Source organism: Puma concolor, chromosome B3 (genome assembly GCF_028749965.1).
Source record: "Puma concolor isolate L17-30 chromosome B3, mPumCon1.1.hap2, whole genome shotgun sequence".
Taxonomy (NCBI): Eukaryota; Metazoa; Chordata; class Mammalia; order Carnivora; family Felidae; genus Puma; species Puma concolor.
The window spans coordinates 23,222,289-23,244,233 of record NC_141672.1 but is presented as its reverse complement, the minus strand read 5'-3'; the positions used below and the strand labels follow the sequence as shown (position 1 = coordinate 23,244,233).

The 21,945-nt window shown below is 36.3% G+C and overlaps 1 protein-coding gene across 9 annotated transcripts in view; it reads right to left on the bottom strand.

Annotated features, from left to right (window-relative positions):
- Positions 1-21,945, bottom strand: part of CEP128 (centrosomal protein 128) — a 397,276-nt gene that overhangs the window by 254,827 nt on the left and 120,504 nt on the right. For all 9 annotated transcript variants that reach the window (XM_086709100.1, XM_086709103.1, XM_086709099.1 and 6 more), the window contains 2 exons: positions 14,839-15,489; positions 9,243-9,407 (listed from right to left, as the gene is read on the bottom strand). In XM_086709100.1, the coding sequence (XP_086565226.1) occupies positions 9,243-9,407; positions 14,839-15,489 (816 nt within the window). The remainder of the gene's footprint in view (positions 1-9,242; positions 9,408-14,838; positions 15,490-21,945) is intronic.

Sequence of the window (21,945 nt, the reverse complement as noted above, 5' to 3'; positions counted from 1 at the left end):
TAAAAAGCAAAAGAACATTGTAATTCCTACTAGAAGATTGGTTTCCTAAAGTAAAATTGCTCCTATTTTGTGGGTTAGATATACTCTCTTCTCCTCTGTAAGCAGATGCTTTACACTATTTCCTTCAAAGGAAGGGAAGAAGTTAGGATTAATAGCATACTAAGAATAAGAACTGAGAGCATTAGTAAAACAGTAGAGCTAACTGAAAAAAAGGAAGGCATAATTAGAACACTGGATATATGATTTGATGCACATTAAAATTTGAGTATGAAAGACTTTCCAATCCATAGCCTAGTCTTAAGCAGGCATAGGAAAGTTATCTATAAAACAGAAACCAAAAAATGGAAATTCAGATTTAAACTTCTAACCCCACTTAAGGAAATTATTCTTGCCTCGGGCTTTTTAAGTATCTTTTTCTAGGGGAATATTGAGCAATACAAAGATCATTGGCAGCATAATCAGAAAGGTGTCAGGATATGTACTGGATACATTCCTAGAAATTAATATTCAAAGTTGGAAACAAAAATACCACTGAAGGGTATTTTATGCATTCATTAAGTTTTAGGACCATTTTGCAATCATTACGTATTTCTCTTAAGTCAAATGCTGGGAAACAGAAATAACGTTAGTTATTTAAAATCAGCCACTTTTGATGCATTTCTATTTCTGAAACAAAATATGGACAAGGAAACAAACAACTAGAGTTTCAAATTATGCATTTGGAACGAACATTGTTTAATTTTCAAAAGAAAAAAATGCATCATTCATCACCAGACAAATGTTTATAAGCTTACAGTGTCTTTAAAAACCATCAGGATTTCTTCTCCTTTTTTGTATTTCTTAAAAGATGCTTAAGCATGCATTTATTCTTATGAAAGAATATGGGGGAAAAGTTTAAAAACAAATTTCTAAATAATATAACTTATGAGTACCTCCTGTTTGTTTTTGTTCCTAAAATTAACAGAATATTACTTGTTCAACATTAAATGACAAAACAGATTGAGTCATTTTAAATTGTGATTAAAAAAAAAAAGAAAGAAAGAAACCTCAATGAAAACAAACTTGGACATTCATTTTATGTTTCCTTTTAGGGTCTACCAAAGCAAGCAGGCTAGGCCTGCTTAACTTCCAACAAAGCACTGAAACAGATATAATATAGAACTTTTCCCCTTGGCTTTCCACACCACAACCATTTGTACCATTATTTAGCCTAATTCCTGCACTATGGGTATCACTCACAATTTCAAAATTAAATGAAATCAAACTAACAGTACAGGATTTTAAAGGATAGTGTCCAACAAGACTACTTTCCTCTCAAGCCCCTGTAGTTATCAACCACTCAATGAATTAAGGATTAAATGGCAGGCCTCTCAATCAAGTCCAAATCAGGAATGATAAAGATGCAAACTCTGACTTCACTCATTACCTTTATTTAAAGTGGACCTCCTTGATTGCAAATGGTTAGTGGAAAAGTCACTGCCAATGGAACAGAGTTTGAAAATGGCTTCTCCATACCTACGTTCCATTTTGGAAAGTAGAGACCAAATGTATTTCTATACAACTTTTACTTCTTGCCCTATCCTCTGCCACAGCTGCATGTGTAACTGCCTCCCAACCCAGTCAATGCATAGTCATGTCACCTTTGCATTTTAAACTTGCTTCTTAAAATCTGGCATAGTATTTCATACATGGTAAGCAGTCTTATGATTCAGCCAATTCTTTGTAAAAGTCAAGGACTCCTCTGGACTTAATGACTATAAGTGGTTCAATTAAAATCACTTTATAAATGACATACAAAATTAATCATTTTACCTCTAATTTGACCATCTTATTATTTTTGTTTTTTTGTTGTTTTTTTTTTTAAGATGACAGCAATCTCAAAGGAAATTACTTGTAACATCGTAGTCAGTGTTTATTTAGAGTATCTGCTTTAAATTTGCCTCCAAATTAATATGTGGTAGCTACAGCTTTATCCTACTTACACTTTTAAAATAGATGAAACACCAAAGAAAAAGTAAGTCTGCTTAAAAATGACCTAAAGTAAGTGAAAGAAGTCACAACTCATTTGCTTCTATTTCTTTTTGTACTGAAAAAAAAAAAAAAACAAAACACACACACACACAAAAAACAAAAAAAACAAATACACACACACACCACTGAAATCGGAGAACTGTGCCTGCTACGATCTGAGTTTTTAGTAAAAGAAAATACAGAAATGTGATTTTGCAAAGTAGTGAATATTTTATAGAATAGGCATCTGACAATCATATGTATTTTTCCACATCATAAAAAGTAGCAGTCCTTAACAGATGGTCAAATTAGAACTGAAACACAAAATTAAACAACATTGATTCATATTTTCTTGCCATGGATATATTTTATGTCACAATATCAGGTTTTAATTTGATTTTTCTAACAAAATCTGATGACTCCTTTTCCAAAATTGATGTAAAGCTAAAAAAATAAAAGAGTATATGGTAATCTGTTGAATATAATAACCCTAAATTTAAATTCAACACTATGAGTTCAATGAAAAGATACAAATGTGAGTCATTTTACTGGCAGTAAATAAAGGGAAAAAATACAAGGAATTTTTGCTCATATCCTGATTCCACCACAAGCTGTGCAATGTTGGGCAAGTCACTATATTACACTCTTAACCTCAGTCTCCACCATCTGTAAAAATGGGTATCATGATTACATTTGCAAATGAGAATTGTAATTACCATTTTTCAAAGATCCACATTTTGTATAAGAAAACTATCTCCTAAATGTTTTAATCCAATATAATCATAGCTTTAAAATATGTTGCTAGGTGTCGCTTCACAAATAACTTGAATAAAGCATTTTGTGGGAAGGAACAAAAATGCATTTCTGTGAATCCTGATCTACTCAACAACTTAGGTTCCTATGAACTGCCTTGGATGTCGCATCATCTGTGGCTTTAACGTGCTCCTAATTGTTTCATCAAGGATTCTCATTTCCTGAAAGAATAACAGAAAAAAAAAGTCCTCTAAAGAGAATTCAGTATACTACAGAAATAAGCAAGAATTATATGAGATAACTAAACATCCCAAATAACCTACATAATCAATATAGTAGGTCCTATAAATTCTGATACAATAGAGAGAATAGGATTGGTAAACCTGATTCCTATTTCCATTTCTACCAATGGACAGCTGAGAACACTTGGGCAAGTCAATTAACTCTTTAGGTCAGAACTGCCTCATCTATAAAAGAAGGGGGGAGAATGGGGAGGTTGGTACTGTTCAAGGCTCTTTCATACTTTAGAATTACACTGGTGCCAAATGTTTTGGGAACCACCACCTCTGCACAATATTACAGTGCGATCTTGTAAATCTGAGACAATGTTTATTAAAAAAAATCAAAATCGGGGCGCCTGGGTGGCGCAGTCGGTTAAGCGTCCGACTTCAGCCAGGTCACGATCTCGCGGTCCGTGAGTTCCAGCCCCGCATCGGGCTCTGGGCTGATGGCTCGGAGCCTGGAGGCTGTTTCCAATTCTGTGTCTCCCTCTCTCTCTGCCCCTCCCCCATTCATGCTCTGTCTCTCTCTGTCCCCAAAATAAATAAACGTTGAAAAAAAAAATTAAAAAAAAAAAAAAATCAAAATCTAGCATACAGATATGGGGCAGAAAAACAAACTACTGAAAAATCTTCCAACATTGCCATGGCTAGCTATAATCACAAGGTATATGTATCCATGTGACAGCATCTCCAGTAACAGAGGAAGTTCTACATGTGGTTGTGTTTAGGGGTGGATTAAAGGAGAAAGCAAAATGAAGAGAGTAAATACCTTTCTCTTCCAGGTTTGAATATCTAGTAGCAAGAAGCATATTTGCATAATTCTGCTTAGAATTAAATCAGTAAAAAATACAAATGAAATATCCAAATACGGAAAGTACTAGATTATTTGGATAGAAATTACTTGATCTATAATTTTAAAATAGAAAAAACAGTAATGTAATCAACAACAAAAGAATGCCACGTTCACCAGATAAAATACTGGGCGTTAAATAAACAATTAAAAAAAAATTTTTTTTTTCTTAACATCTATTTATTATTGAGAGACAAAGCATGAGAGGGGCAAAGAGAGGAGGAGGCACAGAATCTGAAGCAGGCTCCAGGCTCTGAGCTGTCAGCACAGAGCCCGATGCAGGGCTCAAACTCACAAACTGAGAGATCATGACCTGAGCCGAGGGCAGATGCTCAACCAACTGAGCCACCCAGGCGCCCCAAATAAACTTGATTTTGAAAAATGTTCAATGACATGCAAATTCAGACTATGAAGCTGTGCATGGCAAATGATCCCAAATGGGACCTGAGTATCTGTGTGTATAGAAAAGAACCCTGAAAAGAATTTCACCAAAAACTGAATGTAGGAAAGTTAGGTGGTGAGATTATAGGTGAGTTTTTAAACCTTCCCTATAAAGTACCCTGCATTTTCCACAATGAAAATTTGCTTTATAAGTTTTTAAATTTTTAATTAAAAAAATTTTTTTAATATTTATTTTTGAGAGAGAGAGAGAGAGAGAGAGAGAGAGACAGACAGACAGACAGCACAAGTGGGGGAGGAGCAGGGAGAGAGGGAGACACAGAATCTGAAACAGGCTCCAGGCTCTGAGCTGTCAACACAGAGCCTGATGCGGGGCTTGAACTCACGAACTCTGAGATGATGACATGAGCTGAAGTCAGACACTTAACCCACCGAGTCCCTGTTTTCATACTTTTTAAGTGTTCCCTCATAAAGAACAATATATTTTCTAAACCTATAATTTCAGAATTTATAAAAATGAATATCCCCAATTAAATTGTTTCCCTAATTCCTGAAAATTAATGTCTTCATTATGTCTGCATTGGACATAGGAAAACATCTCAGAATATTATTCACATTTTTATAGCATTTTTTGCATTGCTTATAAATGTATCTGAATAAAATATTTTATATATTTTTTCATAAAACAGTCATTCTTCTAAAACATAAGGTTCAAGATAATACACATAGTATGAACAGAATAATCTACAAAATAATATTCTCCCAATTTTTTTAGATAACAGTTATGTCTCAAACATTATGTAAATATGTTCAAAATTAAAAACAATGTTTAATACTTACACTACAAAATTATTTGAAAAGCTCCACAAAAATGACCATTAATAATCATTAATAAACTCATACTTTAATAATTTTTTTAGGTTGGATCAGATATAGGTCTGTATAGATAAAACATTTAAAACCTTCACTATATAAATTTTGATGTTGACCTGCTGAGCAAAAATGACTTAATTATACATGAACTCTTTTGATGAGTTAGATTTCAGGGAAACTAATAAAAATAGATTTCTGATAAAATAAACAACATTATGAGTTTCCAGGTAAAACCAGAAAAATAAAAAGATTAATATTAATATCCTTTTAGAACAAAAGAAATCAAATACTTTCTTTTAAAATTTTAAGCAAAAGGAATAATAAATTTCAATGACACTGTAGATGGAGAAAAAGTTCTCTCTAACACTTCATGAGAGCTTTTTCCCTGGTAAGAAGCTCATAATAAAGTTTTAAATGCATATGTAAAAATTCTGTGGTTGCATAATACTTGTTCTCTTTGTCATGTAAAATTGAAAAATAACATTTGATGTTAAAGCAAAATCAGATGTTGGAAAAAAATGCATTTTATTACCACATATCACCACTGAATGCACTAGGAAAATATGCTAAAGTTAGTTATTCTGTGCATATATACTAACAGCAATCTTCTCCTGATCGCCTGATTAAGGCTGCTGATGCTAATGCTTTATATGAATTATGATGAAATTTTAACATTTCTTAGCTTACCAAGTAAGAACATGACAAAAAACAAATACCTACAGTATGCAGTCAAAATAGTAGCAAGACATTTAAAAAAGAAGGAAGTATGCTGCACCAGGATGGCTCAGTAGCATAAGTGGCCGACTTGGGCTCAGGTCGTGATCTCATGGTTCGTGAGGTCGAGCCCTGCATCAGGCTGTCCACTGTCAGTGCAGAGCCCGCTTCAGATCCTCTGTCTCCCTCTCTCTCTGCCCCTCCCCGGCTCACACTCGCTCTCTCTAAAATAAATAAACACTTAAAAAAAAAAAAAAGAGGGGAAGTGTGTATTAACGCCATAAGACAGGCATGCAAGAATAATGCTGTGTTAGGCAAACAAGAAAGGCTTCCCCTTTGATTGCAGAAAAACCACATTTGAAACCTCTTCAATGCATAAGGCCCCATTTACCAAGTTCACTTGCACTGCTCACATAGTAATCTTTGGGCTACAAGTCACAGGGCCCTTTTTTTTTTTTTTCCACTGAAAATGTATTTTCATCTTTTCTTGTTTTTACCTTCTGCAGTCTGGCCACAACACACACACACACACACACACACACACACACACACACATATATACCCATAGGTTATCCATATTTTTTATCTGTTACATACATGTATAAGCATGTATGTGTGTATACACACACACCTCTTTACCCACAATTTACTTATAAATTATCTACTGTGTACCTGGCTCTATGCCTGATCTTGGAGATGGAAAAACAATCAAGATTTGATTCCTGTCCTCCAATAGAAAACATATTATAATACCTCCCACCTGTTTGGTTTGCTTAACACACGTGCCTTCAGTATCACTTGCTGATAGAACTGCCAGGTCTTTTCACGAGGGAGCCTCCTTTTGGGGGCCATCTGTCTCAAGTGACTCAACGCAGTCTCATTCTAAACTTCCAATCTGCATAGTTGTGCAATAATTTTTATTCCCAGTTCCCTGGCCCCTCACTGCCTAACACATTATTAGACTAACCACAGGCAGTCAATCAATACTTGCTGATTGGTTGATTGTTTGGTTGAACCACTAATCAGCAATATCTGGAAACACAACAATAACAAAATAATGGCATCTACTAATTGACACTACTAATAGCTTATTAGATATCAGTTACTCTGCCAAGCACTTTATATACATTTTCACATTTAATTCTATAATAGAATTACTTTCACATCTGATTCTATCATCTTTTCAAAGATGATAAAACAGACTTTGAGTTTTAAGCAACTTGCCCAAAGACATACAGCTAGAAAATGATTGACACTCAACATTCTGCCCATAGCCACTAATACTATTATCACCTGTCAGCCCTATTTATAGATGGCTTAACGCAACAAAAAAATATTTATTTATTTTGAGGCGGGGGTGCAGAGAGACAGAAAGAGAGAGGGGGTGGGCATGGAGAGAGAGAGAATCCCAAGCAAGCTCCACACTGTCAGTGCAGAGCCCAATGGGGGACTCAAACTCACTGTGAGACCATGACCTGAGCTGAAAACAAGAATCAGACACTCAAAACAACTGAGCCACCCAGATGCCCTGACCCAACAAAATTTTGATTCATATGTAGCCATATACTAAGGCATGAGCCAACATAAACAGCTAAGTCAACCAAAAGTATATAATCACACACACAAAAAGGATATTAAAGAAAAGCAAGCATATAAGGTATATATATATTTATGTAGGTGTGTGTTTAAGACTATTGTATCTTTAAGATCATTCTCCAGTTTAGACTCAGGAGATATCTTTTCTCTGCATTAGTACCCAATGTCAAGACTCAACAATACAGTTTTCACAACTGAAAGGGATTTAGTTTTTCACAATCCAGTCATAAGCATTCAGTTGCAGACCTGTGTCTTATCTACGTCCAACCCTCACCACCCGGCACAAGGCCTGCCACATACTGGATGCTCAATACATAGCAATGGAATACAGTCAATAATTCTTGAAACTCTGTCCTAAGGTAAATGCTCCATTTATCTGAATGCCCGAGAACATATATATCTAGAACATCATGAACAGAATCAGTGAAGAAATATTTAAGCAGAACAAGATAAACTTACATTCCAATATATGAAATTTGAACCACTATTTCTTAAATGTAAATAGGTAAATATAAAACATGTTAACACAATCTTCTGACTAGAATTTTAATTACAGAAAAGTTGGAATGTTTCGCATTATCTCCACAGCAACTACACCCTGGCAAGAGATACAGTAAATATGTGTGAACACTGGACACACTAAAACCAAAACATGACATAAGAACTAAATTGCAGCAGTTGTCAAGATTGCAGGCTTAAATTCAGCAACTTAATTTAGCACATTTAATCATAAACACCTAACTTCTATCTTATTTCCTTGGTTTTAAGAATTACTAGAAAGGTAAAAAAAATGTGTGTGTGTGTGTGTGTGTGTGTGTACAAAATATAGGAATTTTGCAAAATACAAAAAAGAGGAAAAGATCAGTAAAGCATTAAGGAAGGTTTATGAAGCATTTTATTAGATATCCTACCCAGTGGTAGCACCTTCCTCACAGATGCTAGTAACCCTTATCAATTACAGGATTCATTTGGCCCAGTTTATGCTGTCTTCTACTATCAGTATTTCAATGGTCATCTTTATTTACATTTGACTTCTATCACACTCAATTGCAAATCTTTCTTGGAAGCAGGTAGAAGAAAAATATTCTGTCTTCTATTTTTAGTTGACTTTTGCCACAAAAGTAGTGACTCTCTAAAAGTCCTTCATATTCTACCCAATTCCTGTGTACAGCAGATACTCAAAATAAATTCACACATCTACTGAAAGGAAAGTGGTAAGCCTGCTAGGGATGTTCCAAGGTTACCAACCTTCTTAAGATTCCATCTCTACAAGTGCAAAAATGAGCATAATAGTATCTATTTCACAAAATTACCATGAGCATTAAAAGTGCCTATCATATAGCGTGCACTTAACTATTACAGGTTTTATTTTGAGCCTCAGTTTCCTCATAGGTTAAAAGGGATCAATAAAATCCAACCCAGAGTTGTGAGAACTGAATAAGGACACATATGTAAATAAACTGGCATAAATGCCTGACGTATAGCACGTCCTCAATAAACCAGAATTCCTTTCTTTGCTACCTTGCCTCTAAACTATTTTAAGACCCAGAAGAAACTTAAACATCTAATGTAGTAGCATGTTAACAGTCGGTTCAAAGAATAAAAATCCATCATTTTAATAAACTAACATTTTATTCTGGCACCAATACAATTTACCTATGAAAGACTACAATTAGCATTTATTAATACATAAAACGTATCCTAAGAAGAAATCCTAGAAGAAATTTGAATTCGTCTTTAAAATGAGCATTTGTTCATATTTTTACCTTTTCTTCTAGCTGGTCCTTCAAACTCTGATATTTTAGCTTCAGTTTTTTGTTCTCCTGTTCATTCTGGGTTAATTCCTCTGTCAGCCTGTCACACTGTGATTTCAACTTCTCTAGCTGACAACGATGGATTTTAGCTGTATTCTTATCTTCTATGCTTTCTGCCTGAGAAAAAGAGAAGAAAAGAGAAAGTCCACTGGCCACAGGCAAATTGTACACCAAAAAAGTACACATTTGATCAGTGGGCAAAAACTTCAAGACTTTGCTCTACGCAGCTGTACAGAAAAATACACACAAAGGAAATGCCCTTTGCGTTTATTCAATCACTCCTCAGCGCTCGCAGAGCACTTCCTCAGTGAAAGGTACCACACTAGGTGCGGAGATAACGAATACGAAGAGTAGAGGCATCAGACGCAGCTATCCGTTCCACAACAACGAATGAGGAGTGTTAATAAAGGCAGAAGCAGATACTGTGACAGCCCAGGGACGGGACACCAACTCTGCTGAGGGCTTATGACAGAAGTGCCCCAAAAAGGAAATACTAAGACACAGTACTGACCGATCAGTTTCTTCATCTACGATCCTGGGTTTTGTGAAAGAATTATGTACTTTCAGCACCACAAAATTACCGAACCACCCTTGAGGCTAAAAGGATTATGAATCATGGCAGCCAAGCAACTACAAAAAATTTAACATGAAAAGGAGTTTGCCAGTGATTGTTTCAGTACCAACAGCATAAGAAAGTACCTGGTATTTGCTCTTTTTTTTTTTTTTTTTTTTTTGGAATAAGCCAGAATCAAGTTTCAGAAAAAGTGAGAAATAATCTATTCCATGTATGGGATTCAATAAAGATTTGCCAGGCATGTGAAACTTAAGATACCATTTTAAGTGTTATTTTAAATAAACATTTAACATTTTAAATGAATTTAAAAATAACAACAACGTACACACTTGCTATACATCAGGCACTGCACTACTCTCAGACCTCTCTGCATAGTTTTCCCTCATTTGGTCCTCACAGGAACCCGACCAGGGAGGTACTACGTTTACTGCCTCCTTTTTTGCAGCTGATGCCCAGAGACACTCATAACTTGGCCCAGGATATGTAATGAGTAACTGCAGAGCCAGGATGTGAACCCAAGAGTTCTCTCTAATGTCCATGCTTTCAACTACTCTGCTGCACTGCCTTTAAAAAGGTAAATTTGTCATTTTTAAAAAACCAGCTGCATACACTTGTCAGTGTTAACTGGTCATACCTACCAGTTACCAACAGGCTGTAAGCAACTACCTATGATCTGCTTAAAATATATTAACTCCTAAAATATATGTTTCCTTTCTTTTTACAAGTGTATTATACATGTGTAATCAGGGATGTAGGAATTAGTTCATTGGAATCAATTTCCTGAAAGGAAGTTTTGTCAGCTTTCGACAAAATCTATATTATATTCACCTCACAAAATGCACCTAAGACTAGATGCCATTTTAAATTAACAAAAGAATTGATTTTTAATGAGGAATCCTGTTTTCACAACCCAAAAATAAAACTACAAAATAAAGTTTCTCATCAAGAAAATTGCTCAATTATGATTTTAAGTTTCAAGAGAACGCTCTGCCTTTTCTTTATGATCAGTGAAGTATACAAGGATCTTAGGTATACAAGGTTCCCCCTAAAGCCAACGGCAAGCTGGAGCTGGCTAAGGGAGCCTTAAGAACCAGCTGTGCCCATGTCTTCGCGACACTGTCCCTCTTCGGTGATTATCTTCTTTCATAGTCTGAAATCAAATGATGTATTTATATAACACTAAACCCGACAAATCCTGTAAATCAGTGTTTCCCCCTGTACTCCCTGAGAGCCTATTTTGAAATATTTACCAGCACGCTAATGCCTAAATTTGACTAAGAACTTACTTCTTGTTGCCGTTTTATTATTACATTTACACTTCACTCTAAGGTTTACAAAGTGATATCACAAAAACCCTGTGATAAAGACACTACTAGTCCCATTTTATTGATGAGGTGCAAAAAGGTTAAGTAACTTGACTGAGGTCAAAAAGCCAGCAAGTAGCAAGAGTTCAAATCCTTGGTCTTTTGATTCCATAAAAAGGTTCTACCAAAATTTTTGTTGAAATCATAATGAGGTGATAACCCAATATCCTTCAAATATTAATAGTAGCTAGAGTATTTCATTAAAATATTTTACATTTAAATTTTAAAAAAGCGTAAGGGTAGTTCTAGATGCGGAAAATATATATTGTGAGAAAAAATATGGGTAACGTATAGGCATTTGTTAGACTCAGAAAACTAATAAAGGTGAAGCCAAAAGACAAAGAAATATAACATTTATAGAGCTACTTGTCCAAAGTCCTCCTGTACATAATTCAGTATACTAAATCACCTATGATGACCATTATTAACTCCTTTTAATTAACATAAATAAGTAAAAAGTATAGAATTATGTAAATGAAATAGCAGGAGGCAAGATTGTTCCTGATAGGCAACTCATTAACTTTAAAATGCGGGGCGCCTGGGTGGCGCAGTCGGTTAGGCGTCCGACTTCAGCCAGGTCACGATCTCACCGTCCGTGAGTTCGAGCCCCGCGTCAGGCTCTGGGCTGATGGCTCAGAGCCTGGAGCCTGCTTCCAATTCTGTGTCTCCCTCTCTCTCTGCCCCTCCCTCGTTCATGCTCTGTCTCTCTCTATCCCCAAAAAAAAAAAAAAAAAAAAAGTTGAAAAAAATAAAATGAAAGTGCTGGGGGGCGCCTAGGGGGCTCAGTTTGTTAAGTGCAGGACTCTTGATTTGGGCTCAGGTCATGATCTCATGGTTCCTGGCATCTAGCCCTGTGTGGGGCTCTGTGCTAACAGCCCAGAGCCTGCTTGGGATTTTCTTTCTTTCTCTCTTTCTCTCTCTCACTCTCAAAATAAGTAAACATTAAAAAAATAATAATAAAATAAAATAAAAATAAAAAGTGCTGGGCTTTCACAATCTCTGGTTCTCTTTTTAAGCTCTTATGCTGCTTTTGTACTACATTAAAGAGTGGTTATAACACCCCTCCTATATCTGTTTTTCAAATTTAAAAAATGCCTAAAAATTTCAGAATATCTACAGCGTATTTCTAAATTATATATTCTTTACATAAAGGTAATTTCTTACAGCTTTACTGTCATCTCACCACACATGAACACAAAGCACTTCCTAAAGAAAGGATGGGGAAAACCACCCAGTCTCCTGTTGAATACTATGCACTCTGTTTTGATCCAACCCCCTCACAATTCCTCAGCGACCTTCTCCACCAATCTCTGACAAATGGAATGGTATGTTTTTAGTTCTTCTTTTTAACCTGTCCGCCACATTGGACACTCTTGACTATACCTTTCCTGAAATGCCCTGCCTCGGTTCCTTTTTTTTTTTTTTTTTTAAGACACATTTATTCAGCATCATGATCAGACTATTACATTTAGCAATCAACAGCATGGGTGCAAAAAACCATCTATATTAAAACCCTTTGTTTGAATGCTTTACACTTTCCATAGAACAGAAACTAAAATAACCTGTTATACAATTAGGTTTCCAAGATACCATTCTCTTCTGGTTCCCTCCTGTCTCTCATATAATCCTTTATTCTTATTTGCTAGAACCTCTTTCTTAGTACTTCCCTTACAGATTGGTGTTCTAGAGTTTAATTCTCTTTTCTCCCTACACGATCTCATCCAAATCCCAAGATTTCAACTACCACCAATGGGTTACTGGATCCCAAATATTTAACTTTAATCCCAATTTCCTCCTTAATGTCTAACCCAATATGCACTGAAAACTGTTCTACTTAGACTTTCATGGTTAGGCTTCAGGTCCTTTCCACCTAAACTCAACATGCTAAAAAACTGGATTTGTCACTGTTCTCTCTAAATCTGTTCTGTGTTATCTAGCTTGACAAACAGCTTCATTATCCACCTAGTCACCCAAGTCTATACCTATGACTAGGTCATCTATAGGTATGATGACTATACCCTAGTCATCATCAATTCTAAACCTTTTCCAGTATAGCAGTGTAGTTGAGAACATAGGCACTTGACTACCTACCTAGGTTCAAACCCGGTCGCCACTACTTTCCAGATGTAACACATTGAGCTATTAACTTCCTATGTTTTAATTTCCTCATTAGAGAAAAAAATACCAAACAATCTGCAGGGACGACATGAGTATTAAATGGTTAACCCATGTAAGTTTCTTACAATGACTACCACAAACTGAGTAGTAAAAAAAAAAAAAAAAAAAAAAAAAAAAGTCTGCTGGTATTATTATTATTGTCAAGAGCCAATCAATCAACATATGACACATATTTTATTTTCTTTAAGATTAGCTCTTCTCCATAACTCTGATTCTACTTTTATGTCCTCATCAACTCTGACAGACTATTATGCCATACTTCATCAATATTAAGACATATTTTCTCACATTTTACCATCCCTGTCTTGGGATGTTGTCTTGCAGCTGATAGTATATTATGTATTTTTTTTCTTAGTAGATATAATGATGCATCTGACAACTGATGGTGTCTTAGGTTCAATGAAATGTAGTAAAGCCCTCTTACCTATTCTTCCAGCCTCCATTCTGCTCTGCTCACCCCAATTAATAACCCCAAATCCACTACTGCCAGTAGGCTATATGGAACTGGGGAAGAATTCATAAAATAGGTGAAAGCATTCGACAAATGTCAGACAGTTCAATATAATTTCATCTTTCGTCATAAGCATTATTATGGTAGTTCTATTTCAAGGAATTTTGAAAACCTTATAATTAACCTTTGAAGACTTATCTGTTTATTTACCTATTCAACAGATATCTACAATGTTCCAGGAACTGTTCTAGGCACTGAAGATATAGCTGTAAACAAAATAGACTCAAATCTCAGTCCTCATGGACTTTTCATTCTAATAAAGGGAGAATAAAAAATCAATAATATGGAATCTATATCATAAGTACTATGGAGAAAAACTAAAGCAGGAAGGAGGCATAGATTTATCACACTCCTGATAATCATGTTATGAAATAACTACCCTGCGTGGGGATAATGCTGATACCATTAGACCCTAGAAACATTTCCCCAAATGCCAGATCTCAATTAAGCATTTATCCAGGCAACTTTGATTTGGAAAAGAAGGGGTAAATCTCAAAAGCCTTGGGTTTACACAGCTCATAAGTGGATCCACTTTAGTTACCATGCTAATAAGGACTGTGGTTATAGCTTCTATGGCCTTGACAAGTCTTTGCCTTTTATATTTTGGGGAGGTCACAAATGTTGAATGAGGGCACGTTTCAGGTCCACGACTTACTGCCACCTCTGCCTTTCCTGAACTCCCAAAATAGCTAAACGTTCTTTTTAAAGGGTTTCAGTGCTCTGAAATAGGTGCTCCCAGGTGGCTGCTATAACTCATTTCAACCCGGCCGAACAGGCAAGAATAAGCCTCTTTACTGTTAGTTTTATCTTCCCTTCAGTGCTTAGGAATACAAAATGATCTCTAAAAGTTTACGCTTTATTAACTTCATGAGCCACCAGAAAAATTCCTTCAGTAGCATCAGGATAATTCAGCACAGGTACCTTCAGTGTCCTAATATGATTCTCAGCCTCACTCTTTTCCTTCTTGAAGTGCTTCATCAGCTCCTGGATGTTCTGCTCGTGTTTAGTTTTCACACTCTGCAATGACGATGTGAGATCTTCCAGCTCCCTCTGGTGAACGTCTCGTTCTAGCTTTAACTGTGTAACGATTGTAGCTGTTTCTTCATCTCTAGATTTCGCCTGTGTCTTGAGGTCAGCAAGGGTCTTAAGCACCTCTTTCCTGGCTTTCTGTTCCTCAGCCAGTTTATTAGCAAGATCGGCCCGGATGGCACTCAAGTCCTTGACAGCCTCTTGCATCTCGAGAAGTTGAGCTTTGTCCTTGGCCTGGCCCTTTTTTAGCTCTGCGATTTCTTCTTCCAGGTGAGCTTTCTCAACTTTCACCTGGCTTTGAATCTTACTCTGCTTCTTCAATTCACTTTCCAGCCTATGGATAGTGTCCAGGGAATCCTTGACTTCTAGTTCAAGGTCAGCTTGATGAGCCTTAATATCACTTAGTTTCTGCTCCTTACAGTGAAGTTCCTCCTCTTGAAGGGCACGCTTGGTTAAGACGTCATTCAATTCCTTTCGAAGATTCTCTATCTGTTGTAACGCTGCATAAAGCTGGCTTTTCAATTCATCCTTTTCTTTTAGAATCTATCAGGTAAAAAAAAAAAAAAAATTCACTGTAAAGGTCATCATAGGGACTGTCAGAAAATAAAGTTTAATACACACGGAGAAGAAAAATTCATAAAATAAAATTTTGTATTTTTCCATTTTTTTTTAATGAAAACTAATTTTCAGGCTAGAAAAATACAATTACCCTGAAGTAGTGCCACATTGAAATATATGTTTCAGATTTTCATCACCAACACAGGTCAGTCCTTGATTATAAGTATTTAAATGTAGGATAAGATTCAGCAAAGAATGGGGGGGAAAAGACTCCTATTATAATTTACCAAAGGTTGACATAATATAATGTTAATTAAAATAACAATTCTTTGCATTTTAATTGCACAGTTTTTTTTTTCAATAGCACACTTTTAAAAAGGAGAAACCTCAAAAAACATATGAAAGATAATATACGGAAGATATATGAAGATACAATCTAAGAAAGATATCAACCGTCATTAATAAAGAAAGTTAGTAGTGACAAGAAATACACCAGTATGTAACTGGGAGTCTTGAAGTCCCAAAAAGACAGAAATAAGATTAAGATTAAGATTAGGATTAGGAGAGGTTGGGAAGGGACTCAAGAGAAAAGTCAAGGGACCGGATGTCCATCACCCTACGCCAGCCTCTCTGCCAGGTTAGGGTTGACAATGCGGGATGGAGGCCAAGAACTAACCCTCTCATCCTCACCAGCCACCAATGCAGTGAAAAAGCCAGCAGCTAAGGAAGCTGAAATCATTTCTCCCCATCAACCCCCAACACTGGCACCGAGAACAATCTCTGTCCCTGCTTATGGGCACATGTCACGGCTTGATGACAGAAAAAAGAAAATTAAGATTCTCATTTCAGAATTAGAAATAATGACTAAAGACACAAATACTTACAAGGAAGTTTTACAATTTATGTTTTATACTTCAGTATGAAACAATTCATGATAAACTGCAATAAGGCAATCACTCCAAAAAAATAGTTTCCTCAAATCCTTGTCAGTTTTAGCAAAGGAGAAACAGAATGAAGCTAGCATGAGAAATAATGAAAGGAGGTGGTTATGCAATTGGGCTGTGACCAGAAAGAACTGAATATGATTCTCAGTCCAGCCATAAGTCATTCTTGGGCCTTAAGGAAATTATTTATCTTTATAAAGATAACAATAACACCTATATCATAGGGTTGGGATGAAGACTAGTAGAAAAGAGTTTGGTTAGACAGAAGATTCAAGTTCAAGGAGAAGCCAGGATCTCAAGGAGGTATTTGTTCAAGACAGTGATCAACTCTGTGAAGAAGAGGTATAATTGAAAAAGCAAGGTCCCTGGATTGAAAAGACTCAGGTCCACAGAGGAAAGGATTCACCTTGAAAGGCAGGAAAAATGGCTAGAACTATAGGGTCTAAGGGTAGGTGTATTATTTTTCTATTGCAGTGTAACAAATTCCAACAAACTCCGTAGCTTAAAACAATACCCATTTATTATCTGTTTCCATAGATCCTAAGGCCAGGAGAGGTATTGTGCCCAGGGTTTCCTAAGGCTAAAATCAAGGTGTCAGCTGGCCTGGGCTCTTACTTGGAGGCTTTGAGGGGAGACTCCACTTTCAGGTTCATCCATGTTGTTGGAATAATTTAGTTCCATGCTCTCACCACTCTGGTCCCAGTTTGCTGGCTAGCTTTGGGCCAGGGGTTGCTATGAGCTTCTAAGGCCACCCACACTCCTTGGCTCATGGACTCCTCAGACTGCAGCCAGTGACACCACAATGAATCTTTCTCTTGTTTCAAAGCCTTGGACTTCCCCTTCTCTCAACAGCCAGAAAAATTTCTATGCTCTTAAGGACTCTTGTGATTAGATTAGGCCCATCTGGATAATCTCCTTATCTTCAGGTCAACTGTGCTATATAACATAATCATGAGAGTGATAGCTCATCATGTTCACAGTGTCCAAAAATTAGGGTAACTCATTTCTGGGAGGTCACTCTGTTTACCATACTAGAGAAGACAGAAATGGACAAGTCTTGCTATAAGGACATGCAGGACGGGCCTGAGAACAAGGAGACGTGGCTTCAAGACAGTGATTAATGTGTGGAACACATAACAGACGCCCCTGGCCAGAAGTTAAGAGACTTCCATGCAGCTCTGGCAATGAAAATTATATTTTCAAGACGAAGCTTTAGCAGGTAAAACATCTTGGAACACAAAAGACTATAATGTCTTCCTGAAGTTGGTTTAAACAGCAAAGGTATTTATTTTTCTCACATAACAGGAACACCACAGATGGAACAGTTCAAGAAGAGCCCTTCAAAACTCAGGCTCTGCCTCTCTACAGTTCTCCAGGTTTTGCCCTCTGCTTCAGTGTTCCAAGCAGCACATCACATGACAACGGGTGGCAGCCTTAGAGTGGACAGTCACAGACTATATTGGTCAAATTTTTAATTTCTTTGCCAATATAGTTACTAAAAACTAAGTAAGTTCTATTTTCTTTTTGTTAATTGCTTGGCTGGTAGCCACAGCCCAAGTTTTTGTCTAGACATGGTCTCAGTCTGAAAATGACCGTGTCTCAACTGCTACCTCAATATCCTGGACATTCCCAGGGGCCCTCAGTTGAATAAGCTTTATCTTGAGGGAATTCAAAACAATGGACTTGGATCCCCTTTGTCAGGCCAGGAAAGCTTAAGGAGAAGCACTTGAAAGGGGCCTGAGAAATCAGGCTTGTTTTTTTATCCCATTTTTTTATTTCTAAGTTTCCTACCTCCCTCTCTTGCTTGGGCTAACTTCAGCATGCATAGATCATTTGGCTATTCCAATGTAAAAAAACTCCAAATTACAGGCTCTGTATATTTGGATTATAAATTGCAGATTTTCAATCTCTCTACCCCCAAAACATCTTGCTCTCTGCTTTTATTATTTATTTTTCTCTGCTTATATAGACAGGCAGGCTTCAACCTACACTTGTCTTTCTCTTGTGTGCCTCTTCTGAAGGCTGCAGTACGTTCACAACACACGCCAACGTCCTCAAGTTTTCATTCTGGTCATTTAATACCCCACTCTGAGGCACAACATCACTAACCCAACATATGATTTCCAATGGTTCAACTAACTACTTCCAATAGCACAGCTTGCCAACTTTCCATTTAGAAAGGTAGGCTCCTCCGGTCCCCACTTTATTCCCCACTTAGTTAATCCTACATTTTAGGCTCTTTTACTTAAAGCTCCTGGCTCCCAGAATTGATGTCTCATATCAGCTTGACTATCTTCAGCTGATGGTACAGAAACACTCCAGTTCAGGTTGACTTCAACTACAAGGTAATTTAATATCATTCCATGCAGAACTGCTCTAGACACGGTGTCAAAGTTCAGGTCCACCTCTCTGAATTTCTCTTGGCAATACCTTCCTGTGTGTGAGACTTCATTCTCAGGACCCTTGCAAGACAGCCAGCTTCAGCCACTGCAGGTATCACAGCCAAATACAACAAAACCAGAGAAGGAGAAAATCTCTCTTAGGTATCTTCTTCAGAAGTGAGTAAATGTTTACCGGAAGCTCCCCCAACAGATTTCATAACTCATTCTTCATTGATCGGAACAGGGCTGTGTGCTTGGTAACTGGCCTACATTACTTTTTGAACGAAACGGACTGGGGCAGGGGGAGATGGGGATAATCAAGACCACTATAGGAGTTAACTGATATTTCTATGTAAATTGTGCTGGTACTATTCAGGAGTGAAAATGGAAAAAGTAAAGAGTTGGTTTGATTCCAGATTGACGATCAGTAAGACACGTGAGGTGGAAGAAGAAACTGAAGATGATGATGAGCATGTCATCAGAGTAGCTTTTCACGAAGTCCAGTTGACAGGAAAAAATAGATTCCAGGAAATGGCTGGTCAACCAGAGGAATGTGGAAAATCAAAATCAGATGTTAATGGTTAAAAAAGGAAAGGGGAATAAAAGAAATGTGTAAGATCAGAGATTGAAATTTTGGAACTGAAGATATGAACATAGAGAATTACAGATGAGGACAAATTTTACCCACAGAAATTAGCTGCTGAGCAACTTGAAGGTCACTGTAAAATGGGAAATTAGTGAAGCTTAAGGACACAGAGTTCAATGGGTTGCCAACTTGAACTTCCGAATCATCAAAGATGATAAGACTTGCATGTAATGAAACAGGTTGAGGGGAAGCCAGGTGTAAAAATCTTTGAGAAATGTGGAGGCGTAATGGAAAATAAGCAGCAGTCAGGATCAATGAGAAGAGAATGTTCTAACCAAACAAACCCTGCTTCCAAAGACGAAAAGCTATAAGAGAAGATTGTGAAAGAAGGACTGAAAATGGCTGTGTGAAGCCAGAAGAATGATACTGTCTAAAACCTTAATAAGAACAGGAACCAACTCCTCAAAAGCCTGACCACAAAGTTGTCCATGCAATTTGTGTCTGTTTATTTGTTTGAATTAACTAAAAGGTAGACAGAAATTTCTGAAAGAAAAAAAAGTTATTTTTCTGCATTTGAGGGTACATGCAGACAGACTGCTGGATTATTCTAATATATCAGTACATGAGCCTTTCTAAAATTGCATGTGATAGAACTGGTACATATTTAAAATGTACTTTATCACTGATCCTTCTTACTTTTCAACCTTTAAATTAAAAAACTCAGCTTTTAAAAGACAGTGTATATTACATACACTCTTTTTCTCCTCAGCATGAAGGCAATACACAAAAGGAAAAGATGGCAATTTAAGATTCTTGAAGTCAAATATTATCAAGTAAAAAGCTCAATATTCAAGGCCAAACCAATTATTCTGCCAACTCAGCAAGAAAAACAAACAACCTAAAAAGTTATATAAATTTGGAAATATTCAGAAAAGCATACATTATGATCAGAATCCAAGTTCAACATTTTTTTCCTTTATCATTTTCAAAGCACATACAAGAACCAATAACTTCAAACAACACTTTAAAAAAGATAATGACAAAATGCATAAAAAATAAAAAATATAAAGACACAAGAATCACAACTAATGATTAGTTTATTTGTATCTACAGAAGTTTAGGTCTTCCAATATGTGTTCATCTACATATTCTTAAAGAACATCATGATTCCCTAATGTCAACATCCATGCCATTTTCTTTCAAGGAAAGTATACAATCTGATCTCCCTGGTTTTTTTCTGCAATGCTTTGCTTTTTGTTTGGTATTTCATATCATTCAATAATGAAGTAGTTCTATAATAGAATATGTATCTGATAATCTTACCAAAATTCCAAAAATGTAAAAGAGAAAAAAAGAAATCAGTGCAATTTTTAGGAGAATAAAACCCTTTAGCCTTCTACTACATTTTTAAGTGGCAAATCTTAAAGCAGAAAATAAATTATGCTGGAAAAAGAGAGAAGTAGACACAGAAGTATTTAGAAAACACAAAAAATTGCATCATTTAAGCATGGAAAATGGCTCAACAAAGTTACTTAGTAAGCAATTAATTTATTCTGTAAAACATAATGTGTTTTATTTGTAAATCAGTATTATTTTTATTTTAATACATACTTCCAAATATACCCTGGAGTCACTTTTTGAAAATAATTAATCCAAAAAAGAAAACAAAACAAAACAAAAAAGGAATAGGCTGTATAACTAATGCCTTAGGGTGGCTTTGTGATTTTATTAAGTATTAAATACTCCTTAGGGGTATTATTCACTAAGACATAAAAATATACATGCTTTTTTTCTGAAATTATTTACAGTGTATTTCCACATCATGGATTTACCGGACACTTGAATTTGCAGTGAAATATGTTACCCTTTCTTCTTTGATTAACCATTGCTCTAACTCCAACATGCTGCATTAATTTTTAAGGCTTTTAAAGTGAAAATTACAAAGCCTGCTGTGATAATTGTGATACTACCCTAACTGTGGCAATCACTTTAAAACTACTTCTTTGCTTATCATTAGCAATGCTAAGTGATAAAAATAATTATATCAGAAGCATTCTGGGAAATAACTGTTTAACAATTGTGAATATTCTAAAAAATTCCATCTAGAAAACTCTGCATTGTGGATTAGGATACCGTCTGATGACATGGACTCTTCTAAATTTCCTCTAATTAAGTAAAATCCCCAGACACTTCTCAATCAGTCTACCCCTCTCACCCCCCCCCCCTTCTTTCTAGCTGCCTCCCCTACAGTCATGCTCACTGAACCAGTTACCAGACCAAACTGACAACAGAATAATCAAGGTAGAGCAATTTCCTGGGATCAAATCAGTTCAGATTCAAGTCTGAAAGCTTTAGAACTGCTTTACCTCAGGGCAACCAGTCACCCAGTATGTGTCAGATGGGTTAAATTGAAAAGCCCTCCACAGTGAGCCCAAGGTGATCACTTCCTCCATCTTATATCTGAGACATTCGTATCTAAATGGTAAAGCATCTTCTCCATGTCAGCTCATCTGAAATAAGCATCTGTCAC